The sequence below is a fragment of the Procambarus clarkii genome, chromosome 67 (genome assembly GCF_040958095.1).
Source record: "Procambarus clarkii isolate CNS0578487 chromosome 67, FALCON_Pclarkii_2.0, whole genome shotgun sequence".
NCBI lineage: Eukaryota > Metazoa > Arthropoda > Malacostraca > Decapoda > Cambaridae > Procambarus > Procambarus clarkii.
The window spans coordinates 16,765,515-16,784,924 of record NC_091216.1 but is presented as its reverse complement, the minus strand read 5'-3'; the positions used below and the strand labels follow the sequence as shown (position 1 = coordinate 16,784,924).

The following is a 19,410-nucleotide window of genomic DNA, read 5'->3' as shown; positions in this document are numbered from 1 at the left end:
CTCCGACCCCTCACTCCACCCCTCTTCTCCCATGTCCCCATCCCCTTAGTCCCTCCATTTACTCTTTTCTCCATCTTCCCCATCCCGTTACCCCGCCCCATCTCCTTGGTCTTACCCCCATCTTCCCCTTCTCTCAAGTGCATTATTAAGAAGGCCCCTACCCCTGACATCTCACCCTCCTCCCCCCGATCTTCCCTTTTCTCAGAATATATATTATTAAGAATTGCATGGGTAAACTTCATCTTCTATGGTCATCTCATTCTCTATCCCCCCACGTCGGCCTTCCCCTTCTCCCACAACCATCTTAATCCACCCTTCATCCTCCTACACCCCAACTTCCCCCTTTCTCAGAAAATATGTTATTAAGGGATACTAACCTATGGAACCGCCTACCCGCCGAAGCCGTAAATGTCAAAACTGTTGGATTTTAAAATCCAGCTTGTAAAAAACATCAGTACAAATGGAGTGGGGAACTTTTGAAAAGCCGCCGGCTTCCTGTCCTCGTTGAGGTTATTAGTGTTAGTGACCCTCGAGTAAAAAAATACAAAAATGGAGTCTGCGGGTAAACTTTACGCTCTACGGACATCTTATTCCAGATTTCATTTCAGACAATGAAAATCGCTCCTCGGTGGTGTTGGTTACACACTGTATCTCTCCAAGCATTAACTTAGGCCTGCCTTAACCAGCCTATGTCTGTCCCCTACCCACACTATTTCCACTAAACAATTCTGAGTCTAGACCCAAGAGCCTGGCCTCCAACTTTGGACACATACACTCTCTCTCTTATACTCTAGGTTTATAATTAATAAAAACTACGTTTGGTTTATTCTGTATGAAAGATTCATCCTGTCAGTTTTTTTTTCTGCTGTATAAGTCAAATAGTAACTTTCTTCAGTAAACAGTTAAATATACACTGCAAAAATGTGCCGTGAGAGAAAATCAGTTTTACAATGACCTTTTTTACACACTATATATAAATCCTTTGTAGTCTGCAGCTTAGTAAAAGGAACTTTAAGGTTCAGCTCCTGAGCTCATTATGTGCTTTAAAACGTTGATATATATGTTAAACCATATAGCTTATCAAGACTGTAACTTGCTTAACTAACTAAATTTTTGGGTTCAATTCCTGAGCCCTGTAACCTCTGTAGCGTGCCTCTGTTATAACCTTTTCCACTACAGTTCACAGTATGGATATGGGATGCACAATAAATTAACTCAACTTTTTGCAAGAGAATTACAAATTTAAATTGACTTTTTCTTCGTTAAACACTTGATTTTATCCTTTAGCTAAAGACAGTTGTTCATTGACACTGCCGGTGATGTCTTCCACCCCTTTGACGGCTTGTGACAACTTTAACAAGATTCTTAATACGGTGAAGTCCAATTAGATAAATGAAAGGTACCTGTAGTATTTATATGCAAGGTCAACCCACAGTTGTTTGGCTATGTCCCACACGACCCTTACACAGTACTGTGTGCATAATCCCAGACAAAAGTTATGACTGTAGTTTGGTGTCACCGATCAGGTAGCACTTACCACTTTACCTTTACTTGAAGAAATTCGTTTGTTATCCCTGTGGAAACATATATATTGATATTATCCATAACTTTTGACTTTTTTATCGTATGGGAGATCATATTACATTAGAGGAGTAATTCGACATTGAAGGGGGGGGGGGAACTTGATATAAATAAATCTAACGTTTATGAATCTACTCTGGCTTCCTGTCCCCCGACACAATGAATTATTATTAGTGCATTATTATTTACTCCCGAGTTATTGGTGGGTTTAGAGTAAGGCAGCAAGCATGAGTGTGAGAGCCTCTCACCTGGGACCCAAGTTGTAGTAATGTCTCCATGTACGCAGGTTCCAGCCATATGACCTAGACAAGGAGCACCGGCTGACGTTGAGTGTGAGTGCCAACCAACTAGTGGGGTTCTGCCTGGAGCTGGTGTTGGCACTGTGGTCGACTAAGGTTGGATGGCGAGGTGTCCGCGCCCCGGAGTTCAGCGCCGCCAGGAGGGACACCCTCGCTGACGACTGTACCAGCGTGGCGTCCCTTCCTCGCCCCGGCCAGCAGGTGCCGCTCGCTGCCCTCTATCACCTCCTCCAGGTCAGTCATATATTGCTTGTATGTGTGTTGATATACCTATGTTATGTCTTCTTTATTAGTCCAAAATAAATAATTCAATACTCGTGTCCCGATATAGTTGACGCTGCTTGGACACAATATTAAGCTAATGTACATACAGTAATTGTAATGTTGCTTCTTCACACCCAATTCCTAACTAAATGTAAAAATGCTTTCTAATTAAGAATATACTTGATTATATAATTCAAGCAATATAAACTTTTCTCCAAGCGTAAATTATTTATAAGCTTAATAATGCCAGAGTATTCTATGAATCGTAGTAGGCTACAGGTTTAGTTGCTTACACAAACCATTACAGTCTGAATCAATTCTGGAATCGTGGGGGAATTGCAAATGTTGCACCAGTCTGTAAGAAGGAAAGGGAAATAAATCGCCTGCGTCAAATTATCGTCCAATTAGCTCTGCTGTGGGGAAACGGTTTGAATCGCTAATCTCAAAAGGCATTAATTCGTTTATCTTGGGAACTGATTAATAAAAGATTCACAACAGCTTTTATAAAGGGCCGATTAAGTTTAAGAATTTGTTTTCATTCTTTTGCAAAATTTGTGGAAAGGATTGCAAAATGGTGTACTATGACTTTAGGAAAGCTTTTGATACTGTGCCTCACGAAGGCTGATTAGAAAGGTAGCTGTTAATGGTATTGGGGAACTGTCCTAACTTGAATAAGGCCGTGGTTATTTCAGAGGATACCAAGAGTATAGTATATATTCAGTAAGTCAGAGTGGCAAACCATTGTAAGTTAAGTGCCCCAGGGCTACTTCTTATAAGACCTCTATTGTTTACCATATACATAAATGAGCCCTTCCTCAGAGCAAATCTATTACCATGAGAAACCACACCCACCCCCTCAGACCACCTGGATAGTTATCTAGATATTTCTGATGACCTGCAAGCATATTACAGTTTCAGTAATAGTCTATATGTAAACTGGCAAGTAAACCTTTGCCCTAAACAGAGATTATTCTGAAGTTATAACTTTACTATGTTATAAATTGTTGATTTAAATTATATAACGTAAATGCTGAAAACGTTTTCCTTTGAAGAATTTGGTTTTCTGTCAATAGAATTCTCAGGCACACTCAAATAGTTTTAAATTCCATATTTAAAATTAACATCAATAATACACAGCACTAATGTAATCAATCATAATGAAACCAAACCTAGCCTAACCAAACCTCAACCTAAAGTAAGCTTAACCTGACCTAACCATGGATAGAAAGTAGATAACAGCACTAATTATGTAGTCTTCTCAGTTCATTCTCTTGGGGTGAATTTCCTCCCTGAGGACAGGTTAGCATAAACAATTTAAATATAGAATTGAGCAGCAATATTTGCAAATTTGAGGATGATATAAAAAGTAGGACAAAAGAAAATTTCAGTAATAACTAAAATGTAATTGCATCAAGGTCATCTAGATAGGTTTTTTAAATGGATGCAAGATTGGCAGATACAGTATAATGCTGAAAAATGTAGGATTCTGGGGCTAGATAATGCTGATAGTTATCATCCAGAAATCAGTTTGATAGTGTAAAAAATAAGAAGTCTGAACACTGAAATATTCAGTATGGGTCAGATCATGACCCTCATGATCTGAGGGACATGATTAGTAGGGATTTAATGCCAACATATAAATGTACAGATGTTTGGAACAATGCATATAGGATATTGGAATTTATTTCCAGCAGCTTTAGCAACAAAACAACTGGTGTTATACTTTAGTATTATCTTGTTCTTGTTTGGCACCATTTGGATTATGTAGTTCAGTTTTGGTTGCTATACTATAGAATGGACATAAATTCACTAAAGCTAATTCAGATAAAGATGACAGTCAATCCCAGGAATTGGAAATCTTTCATATTAAGAGAGATCCAAAAAACTTAATTTACATTCTCTAGAATGGCAAGGACTTGGAGGTCACATGATTGAAGTAGTCTACTGCATTCAAATGAATAAAAGGGTATAACAAAGGAGATATAAAAAAATGTTAAATATGTCAACTTCAAATAGAACACTAAAAACAATTTTTTTCTATAACTTGGATAAGTTAAGATTCAGGAAAAACCTGGGAAAATAATCTAAATACCTGTACTGGTTTGGAAGTAGATCCATGGAATAAATTACTGGATAATATAATACATGATAAATGTGGAGTCACTTGATTGTTTCAAGCATAGGATAGATATACTGTATATGTATGAATTGCTAACCACATTAACATAGTAAATAACATTTAATTTACTTGGACCATCGGAGCCTCGAATATAGGACCACAAAAGTGGTCGGCCATACCTCTATCCACTGCACTACTGAATGCTCACAATAAGAATATCAGACACACAACTGGTATACAGCTGAGATTTTAAGTCTTCCTTAGGGTGTCACTTTAGTGTAGTGGTGCAGTATTAGATGATCCATGCCCTAGTTATATAAATTGCTAACCACATTAATGTTGGAAATAACATTTGATTCACTTGGGCCATCAGAACCTGAACACATTACCACAAAAGAAGTTGCATGTAGCTCCACCCACTGCACCACTGAACACCCACAATAAGGAAGGGTCTCAGAGATACGTTACTAGTATCCAGATGAGATTTTAAGCCTTCTCTTGGATGCCACTTGAGTGTAGAGGTATTAGGTGACCCACACTTTACCTATTGAAAATTCCAAGGATTAGTATCCCCACGGCCTGGTCTCTGACCATGCCTCCTAATTGCTGGTCTGATCAGCCAGGGTGATGCAGCTGTGAGCAGCCACATCGAAAGGCTGTGACATATGAGTCACAGCCTGATTGATCAGGTATCCTTTGAAGGTGCTTGTCGAGTTCTCTTTTGAACACTGCGAGAGGTTGACTGGTTATGACCTGTACGTGTAGGGGAAGAGCTTGAAAAGTCTTGGGTCTTTGATGTTGATAGAGTTCTCTCTCAGCGTACATATTGCACCTCTGCTTTTCAGTGGGGCTATTTTGCACATCCTTCCCTACCTTCAGGTTTCATGTAGTGTTATTTCTGTGTGCATATTTGGAATTAGTTCTTCTAATATTTCCCAAGTGTAAATTATTACACTTGGAACACTTATTCTAGTTATAAATTGCTAACTCGCTAACATGTGAAAAAATTTTCATTCCCTTGGAACATTGTAGCCTCCAACACAGGGCAACAAAAGCAGTAGCCTGTAACTCTACCCACTGCACCACTGAACACCCACAATAAGGAAGGAACGAAGGATCTCAGATATGCACAACTGGTAAGTAACTGAGATTTTAATCCTTCCCTGGGGCCATAAAAGTGGTAGCTTTTGTTATCTTGTGTTCAAGGCTCCAATGGTCTCAAGTGAATGAAATGTTATTTCCCATGTTAATGTTGCTATCATTTTATATGATTAAGGTGTGGATCACCTAATACCTCTACTCAAATGGTACCCCAGGGAAAGCCTCAAATCTCAGTTGGATACCAGTTGCATCCTTCCTAAGATCCTTTCTTATTGTGGGTGTTCAGTGGTGCGGTGGGTAGAGCTACAGGTTAATGCTTTTGTGGTCCTGTGTTCGAGGCTCTGATGGCTGAAGTGAATGAAATATACAATATATATGAATTTGGGTCGATATTAATAGGAGCTGCCTCATATTTCCTTAATTCTCATGCTTTAAAGTTAGTAATGCCATCAATTTTGCTTAATGAGGGAGGGATGCAATTTGGCTATCTTTTGAGTCTTTTTTTTTAGTAATTATTTGAACTTCTCTCAAGCTGTTTCAGCAATGCCTGCAACATTTTTCTGGTTATAACAATTAGGTTCATGAATTCTTATTGCCTTTAATCCTATTTCTTTTGCTTCAGGCTCATCCAGAACTGCTTGGAAACAAAGCTGTAATAGGTAGTCTGGGAACACCTTGGTCAGCAGTGTTAGATGAACGCCCACCACACCATTCTATGGATTATCAGGAGCGAGTCAGTCGTTTTTTATCCAATGCAATAGAGGAGCAAAATATGTCCTTCAGCAGATCACCTTCAACACTTCACAGGGAAACGCGAGATGCTTCCTCTCCAACAGTATCTTCCATGGTGACAGGAAGTGGCAGAGGCAGCCCTGCTGAAACTGTTATTGCACTTGTTGGGAGTCCAGAACAAAAACACATTGAAAGCACTGAGGAAAATTTCTACAATGAAAAGAAACAGGTGTCTAATAAATCTCATAGAATAGAACATAAGAATCGTGGTGAGCACAAAAATAAGGCACCTGCTCCAAAGATTAATTCTAAAATAAAAGAAAATGAAAAATTAGTGGAAAAATGCAAGTCTTGGGTAACAAAAGAAAGTAAAGTTATCAATAAAACTGATAAAGAAAATAAAGATAATGCAGAAAATGTCAAGAAATCTTGTGAAGATATTGAACAAGAAAACAAAGATGAACTGAAAAGTACAGTGGTCGAAGGACAGATTGTACCTGCAGATACAGAACAAATCACAAAAGCTGATAAAGTGAACAAAATGGATGCTAATTTATCCAAAACATCAAAAAAGGCAGAGGAACACAAAATAGTTAAAGATAGCAAAGTGAGTAAAACATTAAAATTATCAGAAAAGAAAAATACAAACCAAGAACAGAAAACTGAAGGCAATGTTACCAGAGATTTAGAAATGACAAAAGACAATATAAATTGCATAAAAGAGGATAAAGTACTGTGTGAAAATGAAAATCAGTCAGCTAAAATTGAAAATAATAAAGATAATGTATCAGAGACTGCCAGTGTCCTAGATCACACAAACATTGTTGAATGTATTCAGCCTCCATGTGAATTTCAAGATAACATAGTAATTGAAGAAAAACACAGTCAACATTAATAGTGCTGGGCACATAATATTTATGTGCTTTAACACCATTTTATACCAGATTTTGCAGGCCATATCTAAAGAACATAAGAATCAAGGGAACTGCAGAAGGCAGCTCCTATTTATATCCACCCAAACTCATTTATATGAGTTTAGGTGGAAAAGTCTATACAGTAATCCCTAATTCACTATAATGTATATACAGTATTTACTTTTTCAGTATTGTATGGTATTATAACTGCATTTTGCATGAGGTACAGTACTAAAAAACATTAAGGTTATATGCAAGAATTTGTGTGTGTATAACTAGTTACTTTTATCGTTTTGAATATGTGTTTAAAAATTATAAAGTCTATATACAATGGAAACCCACTCATATACTGTGTACTAGAAATATAGATACTGTACTAAGAAAAATGTTTTTGTTCTGGTAACAAAATGATTGTAATCAGTCGCAACAGAATATAACAGAAGGCTTTAAATGTAATGAGTCCATGTATTTTCTAAACAGGAATTTACTGCTGAAAACATTGAAGATAAAATATTTTGGTAATACTGCATATTGTACACAAAAGTGTGTTCTATCATTTGCACTATTACAGTAAGTCAGGATGCAACTGAAATTCCTTTGATGTGGGTGGGGACCAGTATGAATCTGAGCATTCAAATGGGTTTCCACTGTAATAAATTTTGCCTGAGTATGTCCTTCTAATATAACCTGTAAAATCCAAAACTTGTAATCAATATTTATTGCCTGAAAAACTTTAATAAAGAATGTGTGCAAAATTAATGTCAGTACAGTACTTAAGGGGCCCAGTGCTTGTGTACCGAAACGTCCTCAAACACACTCAATTTTTTGGTGAATATCTTCATGGTAAATGCTGCAACTTTTCCTAATGGATCAACATCATACCATGACCAGAAAAAATTAAAATAAAATAGAAAAACAAATTTCACAATTTCAAATTTGCTTTAAAAAATATTAAAATGTCACCAATTGTTATTTTATTCATTATGGTCTCAGAATGTCATATAACGTTCATGTTCCTAAGGAAAAAAATATTCTTTGAGAATATAGTTTACTGTAAAACTTTTTCTCAATGTGGCCATCCAAATATGTGCAAAATTTAGACACAAAAAGTGTATAACTCCAAATGTTATGGCTTTATGACTAAACGACCCTTAGGACACCTTAGAACTAAGAGCTTTGCACATAATATGTAAAAATGGTGAGAATCGGTCAGAAACTTATATTTTTAAAGGTATCTCAAAGTTGAAAATCCTGTTCATACAGAAAAATTCAGTTAAAATTCTCGACAATGAATATAGTTTTTGGAATTTATGACATATATTGTAAGTTTTAATTAAGATTCCTTGGCATTCGTACTGGAATATGTGAAAGTTGTAGGTCAATATGTGTTGAAACGAAGTCAAGAAAAAATAACCCCCACAAACAAACAAAATATAGGATTAATTATGTTATAGGGGATCTATATGTAGACGTTATATAAGTGATAAAGCCCTAATCTGGCCCCTAATCATCAAAACCACATAAAGAGGCAAAGAAAATGTCTCTTTAGGTTGAGACAAAGAGTTTGAAAAATGTGAAAAATCAGCCAAAAACAAATTAAAAGTCACAACTTCTGCTACCTGTGGCTGATTAACATGTTGACCAATTTCGTTCCAACTTCACATGCATAGTGCCAGATATGCATTCACCAAGATGTAGAAGTCACAACAAAATCCGCTTAGAAACAAAGGAGAGATAAAAATGGCAGCTTTTCGTACAAAGGGACATAAGAAATATTGTCATTGGGCAATGTATTTATATGATATATAATAAAATACAGCATAATAACATATTAACTCATTATTATGTGTGAAATCTGGCCCTCCAGGTGGCACCAGCTGCATATCCACTTTGTGGACACTCCTTACTACTACTTTTCTAGCTTTGTGTGTCGGACAGGTACTCACCTAGTTGTGTTTGCGGGGGTTGAGCTCTGGCTCTTTGGTCCCGCCTCTCAACCGTCAATCAACAGGTGCTTGCATCTCTATGTTGCCTGGGATTGCCAGTAAATAGTAGGTGTTATTGTTATTACCAGTACCGTAATAATGTGTGCACACCCATCGTGCACACATTTATTTTTTTTTAAATTTGTAAAAAATCCATTTCTTAACATGTTGGGATGAAATTTTCACGACGCTGATGCCAAATAACAGGAGAGTTGTATTAAAAATTTTCACTATATTTCATATTTGGAAAAACATTCCTTAGTCACCGGGCCCCTTACTTAAACACAATACTGTATCGATATTCCCTGTTCAATACAGGTATAACTTTTTATAAATATTCATGTGTTTTGTTTTAAAAAATTATGATGTATAACAAACCTCAGTCATTAGCACTGTTATACTTCAGATTCAATATTAATATAAAATATGTTATATTGTGTATGAATTAGTATACCTCTTTGTTACATAAATTTATATTTAGAATACTGTATGATTTGCTCATTATGATGGTGTACATTATAAAATGTATTGACTGTATATCTTAATAAATTTATATGTTTTAAGTGTATATGTTTATATTTTCACTGATTTATAAATAATCTATATGGTGTGATAACAAGGCAAGCCAAACTGTATAAATACAATATTTATATAACCTTTGAGCTTGGTTTATAATCTCAGCTCAACTCACCAGCAGTGGTGAGGAGGACACAAAGCTCAACTCAGACTCACCAGGATTGCTGGCCCAACCCCTAAAGAACGGAATACACTTAGTCTGCCTTTATCATTTGGCCGGAAGACGAGTTTCACAAGTCGGACTCAACTGCTTTCCAGTTGTATAAGCACACAATATTCTCCACCATAGAAAGGAAGTGTTGTAAAGGGAAAGTGTATAGTTTAAAGAATGTGATTTTATGCTTTTATGTATATAATCTAATGTACTATTTGCCTTATACTGTATAACAAAAATAATAAATACATGATGAAAGTTTTGATGCTGCTATACAATATTAGTTACAGAATATGACATGTATTACAATGTAATTTATATTTAAGGTCTTAAATTTCACTGTACCTCAATCAGAAGAAAGCAGACATGCAATAAAAGAATTTGTCAATTAACACTTTATTTATCACACAACTATTGGAATAGAGCAGCACTGTGAATTTATACAATGCACACAACATGCTAGTTAATTTAGCAGTAGTCTATTTAAGTTCTATAATTATTTATATTTAGATTCAAATACTGCAATATAATGATAACTAAATATTGTAGGCTAAACCTACATTCTAAGCAACCACAGATCATGGAAAGTTTTTTAGGGTGAACTAAAGATGTGGGACTATATATAAAAAAATAGTTAAACATTTGTCACAGTACAGAATTGTACAGAATTATTCAGTAAATACTTTCTTATTTATAATGACAGCAAGAATTTCTAATCTATGCTTGGGTTTCCCATTATTAGGTATTACAGTACGGTGTACTGAAAAATAATCAACATATTGTATTTAGGCTAGGTCCGGTTTGTATATACAGGCAGTCCCAACTTACAAACGGGATGTGTTACGAAAAGGTGACCATAAACTCCGAAACCAGGTTTCCTATAAGCACAAAGTTATAAATGGGGGATGTGTTTTTGGACCACCAAAAATCATCATATATAACAAAAATTGGAAAATAATATACAAAAAATATTTTTTTATATTTACCACAAAGATTTTCTCTGCTTGTCTGACTATGCTTTTTGAATATCGAATAGGTAAAGGAAGAAGCTGTAGGAGGTCATTATACATGTAGGGAAGATATTGGTGGGTCATCTTCAGCTTCAATGGCTACTGTAGATTGCTAAAATGTGAATAGCAGTGGCATCTCCAAAACTCATTTGGAGCACAATTAAAGTTACCATTCACACCCAAATTGCTCTTCTGTACAATATTTGCAATTTTGCTAAACAAAATATGAACTTCAACCTGTCATATGATGAATATCTTCCAGCATAATCTGACTGTAATGAGATTTCACCCTCATCAATATTTTTCCCATGCCCAAGCCCTGTAAACCCCTGGTTCCTAACCAGTGGGTCACAACCTCCTTGGAGATCTTTTGAGTATTAGAAAACAAAGCCATTCCCAAAAACGATGGGAACCACTGCTCTAAACCATATTTTTGAAAGTTAGTGTCATATCTGTGATTCAAACTCAGGCCTGGAAAAATATGAGATTGTCATTCTAGCAAGCAAGTCTGAATGATCACAATAAGGAAGAGCATTTTCAGGCCATTGTTGGAAACGTTCATCATCCAAATAAATGTACAGTAATATTATTACCAGTGATACTGCAAATTCTACATATTATGTGACATGGATGAGGAGCTGAATGGCTTTCCTATATGAAAGTGTTGCTCCAGGGAAAAATCAACGTTTTAATTTGAGTATCTGTTAGATCAGTGATTCTCAAAAGGGAGGCACTTGGCTCCCCGTGGAGGTAATTAAAATCTAAGTGAAGGGATTTTAGCTAGAGGAAGAATTGGGGAGAAATGTCAGCCAGGAGAGTAATCCCAAACTGGGAAAGAATGTACTCTGAGGAAACCTGAGATAGCAAGGGGAGGTATGTGACCTGGAAACCTGAGAACCACTGTGTTAAATCCTAAAGAGACTCCTTCCTTATTGTGACCATCCTACCTTGGTTGCTACAAAAGAATGAATCTTGTATTTTTGGGGAGCCATGTGCTCCCCATCTCAAGTGATCTGCAGCTGTTCCTAACATAATGAAAAGAGACTTTAAAATTCATGCCAAACACACATGCACAATTTAAGTATGGTTATGTCAGTGAAAATTATGATACTGCATTGACATTCAAGACTGGGTGTCAGTGTAATCTGACTGCACTCTAATGGATATACTGTACTGTTGTCATGAATTACCACATAGAACTAGCATCATATTTACACATTCTAGATGATATAAAAACAATTTAATTACTGATTGCAAATCTTTTGCTATATTTTACTTTAAGCAGCATTATATAATCCTACATTATCGGTACTGCAACTGTTTTTCTATGACAAATGGAGCAGATACAGTATATATCAGTCCTTCCTTGCATAGCTGTACAAAATAATAACAAAAGTTAATAACCCACAGGATTATTAACAATTGGAACTGCCTACCCACCAAAGTCCTAACTGCCAAACCATTGAGTTTTAAAATATACCTGGAAAAGATTAAGGCAAATGGAGGGACCTTTGAGAAGTTGCCGGCTTCCTGTCCTTATCGAAGTCACTAGGGTTAGTGGCCCTCAGGTAAATCAGGTAAAATAAATAATTTCTAAATATAACACCAACTTTATAGTTTATTAAGAAAGTATTAATATTTGTAATGTTTGGGTAGCTGTTTTTAATTAGGGCTATTATGGCACTAAAGAAATAATAAAATTTATGAAGACATGCATTATTTCTATAAAAAACGAGCACTGAATGTAATGAAATGCCACTTTCTGGGTGAGCCCCGGAGGCTCCCTGGAGCTGAAGGGGCTCCCCACAGAAAAATGTTGTTACAAAATCTCAGGGAAAGAAAATACATATGGAAAAGGTACACAGAAGATGAGAAATTTGAATAGTTAACAACATACAAGCAGGCATCCTGGATATTTAGTCAAAGAAGTTGAGAGTCTGGTCAAGTGAAATGGGTATACAAATACGAGTATATTATCATAAAAATATTGCCATTTTCTTTTCTGTTGAAAGGCATCACGAAACATTAATCATTTGTATGCGGAAAATCCACAGACTTGAAAAAGGGAGATGAATGTTTCGGCTAATCAAGGCTGTTGTCGACACCAGTTTGGTGTTGGTCATATTCAACATACATACATACATACATATATATATATGTCGTCTGCACATGCACAGAGCATTGTCGTAGCAGGAAAGCGTCATCCTCAGAACAGTGTAAACAGCAAAGTAAATACACGAACCCTTAAAGGGCGCAATACGTATATATTGTATATGAATTAAGTAAATGTCGCTGAACGGTGCACATCACATATATATGACTGAGAATACCACGTACAATTTAAACAACCCTGTCGGGCAAAGGGGGCAAACATATGCTAGCCAGAGGCGATAGTAATCAGATGCCATCTTGGAAAAAGTCCAGTGTACGCTGCCATTGTGGGAAGACCTCAGTTACCTTACAGACACCATGGCGAGCACATCACGTTCTGGTGGCTGACCGCACTCAGTGCACCGCTCCACCCAGTCATTGACTGAGGATGAAATTCATACTGAATTGTTTTCTGAGGGTGAGTAAAATGATATTGATGACTCAGGCATCGATAAAGACTATACACAGGACTCAGATGTGACTAATACAGACAGTGAAAGTGAAATTGTGCTTGCCTCGAGGGTGAAGCCTACACCCTCATCACTGCCACCTCGCCCTCACTCCACACCAGTTCAATCCCCACCACACAGTTCATGTGGTAATGTGCAACATAATGATGTTTTGGGTGACGAATCTGTCGACAGTGACTCATTTTTTGGTTTTAGTGATGTTGAATCAAAATATAGTTTTACCACGCCTGGTTCTCCCCTGGAAACACAAACCGTAACTGTCTCTATTTTCCGCTTGTTACAACTTGTTATAAAGTAGTTACATCTTGGCTTAACGTGTTTATGACGTATTAGAACGTTGTTACAACTTGCTATATTGATTGCTATAACTGGTTAGGAGGTGTTAAAACGTGTTCGAACGTTGTACCAACGTCGTAGTTTCGGTGTGTGTTTGGCAGATAGTACCAGTGGTGTGGGTGACATTACTAGGCCATGTTTTGTCGCGTCAGCGAATCACCCAGGCAAACCCCGCCGCATGGCACCACATGGAGACAGTGAGGAACAAAGCCCCTCAAGATCAACAGATTTTTCCTCATCTTCCATTCACGCTCGTATTGTGTGTAGATGGGCTTCAGCTCCCAGTCTACAGATTCCTCGCCGTGGTGCCGCTGTTGTATCTCGGAAGACAGCAGGTGTATTTGTGTGGAGTGATGGTGCAGATTTTGTTCGAAAAATTCCTGCCTCTGACATATAGATGTTGGGATTACAGACCTTTTCCCTAATACTGGTGAGGACATGTGTGAAATGGACTTTTTTACTGTATATTTGATGAGCTGCTCATGGAACATATTGTTCACCAAACGAACAAAGACGCGGCTGAATTCATTGCAAGTGAGGAGACTAATGTAGGTGAAATGTATGTATTTTTTGCACTATGTATGTTGATTAAACACTGTGTAAAACACGTTCTCACAGATTATTGGACCAAAGACCAATGTGTTCCAACACCTATGTCCAGCAAATATGTCTCGAGACAGGTATGTGATAATCCTCACGTGTATTTTGCAAGTAATGAAGACCAGATAGAGGATGGTAGACTTTGGAAGGTGAGGCACATTCTGAACGCACTTATTGGAAAGTTCAAGGATTTCTACGTACCAGCTACGAAGCTGGCAATTGATGAATCCCTTGTGCTTTTCAAAGGACGTGTTGCCTTCAAGCAGTATATTCCCTCCAAATGCCCCAGATTTGGACTGAAATTCTTTGTACTCTGTGACTGTGAAACAGGAATTGTGTTATACGTGATAATATATTCTGTTACCAATGTAGACATTCCTGGTAATAACCAACATGGCTTCTCAGGTAGTGTGGTGAAGACACTGCTGGCACCATAGCTGAACAAAGGCCACATATTTTATTATATACTCACACATGTACAGTATATTATTACACAGATAACTATTATACAAGTCCCTTGCTAACTAGGTTCTTGCTTGATAACAGAACTGGAGTGTGTGGCACAGTAAAGGCAAAAAGAAGGGAAATGCCAGTGTTTGACAATAATATTGAAGTTATTGCCAGGTAATGAAGAAGAATGCCAGGTAAGAAAAACTGGTAAAATACTTTGTGCAGTGCAAAAGACAGGTGAGAAGTGAACATGTGACAACCATTCAGACTGGTACAATGGTGAACAGTGGCAAGGTGGACAAAGTAATGAAACAAACTAATATATAAACCAGATTGTGTTATGGACTATAACATAAACATGTGTTTGGTTGATAAATGTGACTTGATGGTGGGCGCTGTCAAGTGGGGACGGAAAACAGTGAAGTGGACCAAGATGATTTTCCCCCTTGTTGATGTAACCATGCTGAACAATTACAATATGTATCTGGTGAAAACAGGTCATAAACAAAATTTCCATGCATTTACTTTTTCTGTTGTGATACAATTACTAAACAAGTTTGGCAAAGAAATCCCTGGCATACGAAGACCCATTCACAACCCAGTATTGCACCATGCTTCTACACCCAGGCTGGCTTACAGGGAGGGCTTTAAAGTACATGCAATAGACAATTTACCACCTACTGGAAAGGGTGCAATAGGCCAGCATAAGTGCATTGTGTGTAAGACCACACATAAAGGGCCACAGAAATGTAAATTGGTGCTAACACGGTGCGAAGCGTGTGTTGTTCCTTTGTGTCATGTCAAGTACTTCAGAGAATATCACACTTGACACTTCCCTATTAGAAGTCAGGGGCGCTCAACACGACTTCTAAATGTCCAATAATGGTGGAAAAACCTGTACATAGTGAGTGTGTGTGTATATATTGATGAAAAATCAAAATACATTTTAGATTTACTGAAAAAGAAAACATATGTTTGTCCATAATTGTGACACTAATATGTAAGTGTGTGTTGAATATATACAAGTTGTTTTTTAATACTACATCAGTGACACTGATATTGAACGATATCAGCAAAAAAAATTGTGGTAAAATATGCCATAGACACTGTAAATAATGCTGCAAAAATAAATTCGTAGCAACTCTGGCTGCTTGAATACTGTGCGCGATGCCGATGGAACGCATGCTGCTTGAGCAAGCACATCTCATGACATCATCATCAGATTTATCGGCTCATTCGCGTCATTGGTAAGTAAAAAAAAAAAAAAAAAAAAAAAAAAAAAAAAAAAAAAAAAATTATGTGGTCAGGGAACACATTTAACCACATTTACAAAACAAAACAAAAATTAGAATTTTTTCTTAACTTTATTTTTAATTTTTTTTTTAACATCCAAGCAAAAGATGGATGCGTTTGATGTGAGGATGCGTAAATCACGCTGACAGATACAGTAATACAAATTCATAAAGGGAAGGAGGGGAAAAAACCCATCCCTGCAGCAACAAGCCATGCCCAAAGAGCACAATGGCCTAAGCAGGGACAAAAGGAACCCAAGAGCTCCAACTGAACTTTCCCCCAGAGTCCGGGAACCCCTGACCAAGGTGCCAGAGGAGAGACCTCATCGACGCCCACCACCCCTAAAGAAAAAGTGGAGTCCACGGTAAAGGTTTCGGAGAAGGGAGTCTGCTGGGTCAATCCAGAAGCCCCTAGTGGGAAAATGGGCTCAACCACCTCCGCGCCTGAATTGGAAAGGGCAGCCCCTGAAGCCACCCGGGCCTCATCTTGAGCAAAACCCTGCCCCAACTCCGAAACCCTCAGACATTTATGAGCCAGAAGCAGGGGAAAGGAAGGAACAGGGCAAATCACACCTACCTGGGAAGGAAGTAGAGGCACGGAAGGAACCAAGGTCAAAGTGACCAAATGCCCCCAAATCCTGATCCCTAAACCCAAGCAGGGCAGCTCTGGGGCCTCCAACTGGGCAACCAACCTGACTCATTGCAAGAAGGAGAATCGAGCATGCAACACAGCCGCTTCCTGATCCCTGAGATCAACAGACAAGGAATGAGTAAATTTAAGTGCAAACAGGGAACAAGGGCCCCATAAGACTCCGGGTCATAGGTGTCCCCAACCCAACAGGCATCATGACAGAGGCGGTACGGATGATAGTCTCCCTGAGGCAGGGGCGACAACAACCTTCAACTTTGCACAAAGTGAGAGCGGGCTCGGAAGAAGTATTTATTGTATGACCGAGCCCACAGGGGTTTTCCAGGGCCTGTAGGGTGAATTAGCTTTATGGGAAGCCCAGGCAATGGGGCCAGCTAAACAGGTAGAACCCCTGTCTAGTAGCAGGCAAAGTGACCACCAGTAGCAGCAGTGAAACCTCGGGGGGCAACAAAGGAAGACCACCAACACCAACTAGGATAGACTAATAAGAGGCTAGGCAGACCTCCACTGTCCATAAATGATAAAAACACCCAAAAAAGAAACTAAAAGCCCCTGAAGACAAACAACAAACAAACTGGCAGTCAGAGAGAAACATCGGCTGCAGCGTTGAAGTACAGCAGGCTGCACAAACCACAGTGCGTCCCAGCTAGCCAAAAACACTTTCCCTCCTGGGGCAAGATGGAAAGCCCAAGACCCCTAACGTACCCCAAGGGCAAAAACAACTTCAAGCAATGAAGCCTTCTAATGGGGAGTGAGTCCCCAACACCCCAGAGAAGATAGCCCCGGAAATGCAAGGGTAGTACTTACGAAGCATATAGGGAAGATAGCCCTAGGCACATGCTGCTCCGTGTATAAGAAGACGCCTGGCCACCAAACCACACACACACACTGCTGGTACAGCCACACAGGGCAAAATTCAGAACAAGAACTTGAAGCCAGAGGTGACCGATCCGACTGCCAGCACATCAGTTCTCGAACTGGAGTGGTAGGCCCAAGGGAAGGAAGGGTTTAGCACTAATGAGTGGAAATGCTAGTTAGATGAAGTGTTGCTTGTTTGTTTGTTTTCTTTCTGGGGAGTTCTTTTGCTATGCTCGGAAGTAGGTCACAATTTTCACCAGAGTGTGGTATGTTTTAATTTGCCTATCTTTTTGGGTGCCTTCCCCAATCCCTTGCAATTATGACATACAATACTTTATATGTAAAGTGCTCATAGGCCATTGTTCCCTGTGCCTCTCTGAGGGGACCAAGTTCTGGGTCGTGGTTTCCATTAGGAATAAGGACTCCTGTGACTGATGACCCCAAACTAATATAGCACATATTAGTTCTGTTAGCTTCAGGGAGCCGACGGTACTTCCCACAGAAAAGCTAACCAAACCCTTGGAATAATCAAGTACACCTTTGACTTTAAGGAAAGGAAGGTAGTGATTGAATTGTATAAATCTCTAGTGTGGCCCCATTTGGATTATTTTATCCAAGCTTGAAGATCCCATCTTCAAAAGGACATAGCTGCTCTGGAGAAGGTGCAACACCGAATAACAAAAATAATTCCAGAGCCAAGTCATCTCTCGTATCAGGAACAGTTGAGGGCCACAGGGCTAACAATACTGCAAACCAGGCACGAGAGGGCAGATCTCATTGAAACTTTTAAAATACTGAACAATTTGGTGGAAGTTGAACAAAAAAATTTCTTCAAAAGGTCAAATGTGACACAAACAAGGAGCAACAGTTTCAAGCTAGACAAGCCACAACGTAGGACCGAGAACAGGAAATGCTTTTTTTACCCTCAAAGTTATAAACTTATGGAACCACCTACCCACCAAAGCAGTAAATGCAAAGACTCTGTTGAATTTCAAAATCCAACTGGAAAAGATTATCAAGTCAAATGGGGGGACCTTAGACAAACCGTCCGCTTCCTTCCCTATTCGAGGCCACTAATGGAAATGTTAAACAAACAGCATAAAGAATTAAAGCATTTTATGCATTTTCTTTCAAACTATGAATAAATTTTGATTTAACATTTAATATGTCTAGCTAATTTAGACAACATATCATAAATAGCAATAAATCAGCATTGGAAATAATGTAATGCCTTTTTCGAGTGGCTTCTAGTGCCGTTGTGAAATTTATCATCTTAACTCTTGTGGGTTGTGATGAGATCTGCCATTTATGTGTATTTTAGTTTGTGTTTGATAGGGAATTACGTATGGTTAGGGGTGCCTTCTCGCCATGCCCAGTGGCTGGGAGGATTGGTGCCCTGAAGCTACATAAATACCCTTTACCCCCTCGAAGTGGCAAGGGGAGTTAGGGGACAACAATAACTCTGGTACCATTAAACCTTAATGCAACAGACCAGGCCTGTTAGATCCATTTATCATATATGAGGAGCCAGGAGCTGATCTATAGTTGATCAAACATGCCAAGAAAATACAGAGCAACGAAACAAGCGATTGCGTTAAGAAAATCAGGCACCCTTAAGTAAACAAGGCAAATGATCATTGCAGTGGTAAATTCCCTTACTGAAATGTGCTTCACCACAATCAGATGGTAGCCCAGGTAACCTGAGGACTCAGACAGCTGGCTTCCTCACTCTGGAGCCATCTGTGCAAAACCTCATAACCCTACAGGAAAGAAGGAAACATGGTGGTGCTGGGGAGCCACAAAGGCCACACCAGAGAAGGGAGTTTCATTATATATTCAACACTTGATTTCTAGGAGGAACTCATAAGT

General features: G+C 38.5%; 1 protein-coding gene across 1 annotated transcript in view; it reads left to right on the top strand.

Moving 5' to 3' along the window:
- LOC123767540 (enolase-phosphatase E1) overlaps nt 1–10,113 on the top strand; it is a 45,789-nt gene extending 35,676 nt beyond the window's left edge. The window contains exons 4-5 of the mRNA XM_045757229.2: nt 1,868–2,114; nt 5,987–10,113. Coding sequence (XP_045613185.2) covers nt 1,868–2,114; nt 5,987–6,991 — 1,252 coding nt within the window. The 3' untranslated portion in view covers nt 6,992–10,113. The remainder of the gene's footprint in view (nt 1–1,867; nt 2,115–5,986) is intronic.
- Nucleotides 10,114–19,410: the final 9,297 nt, after the last annotated feature.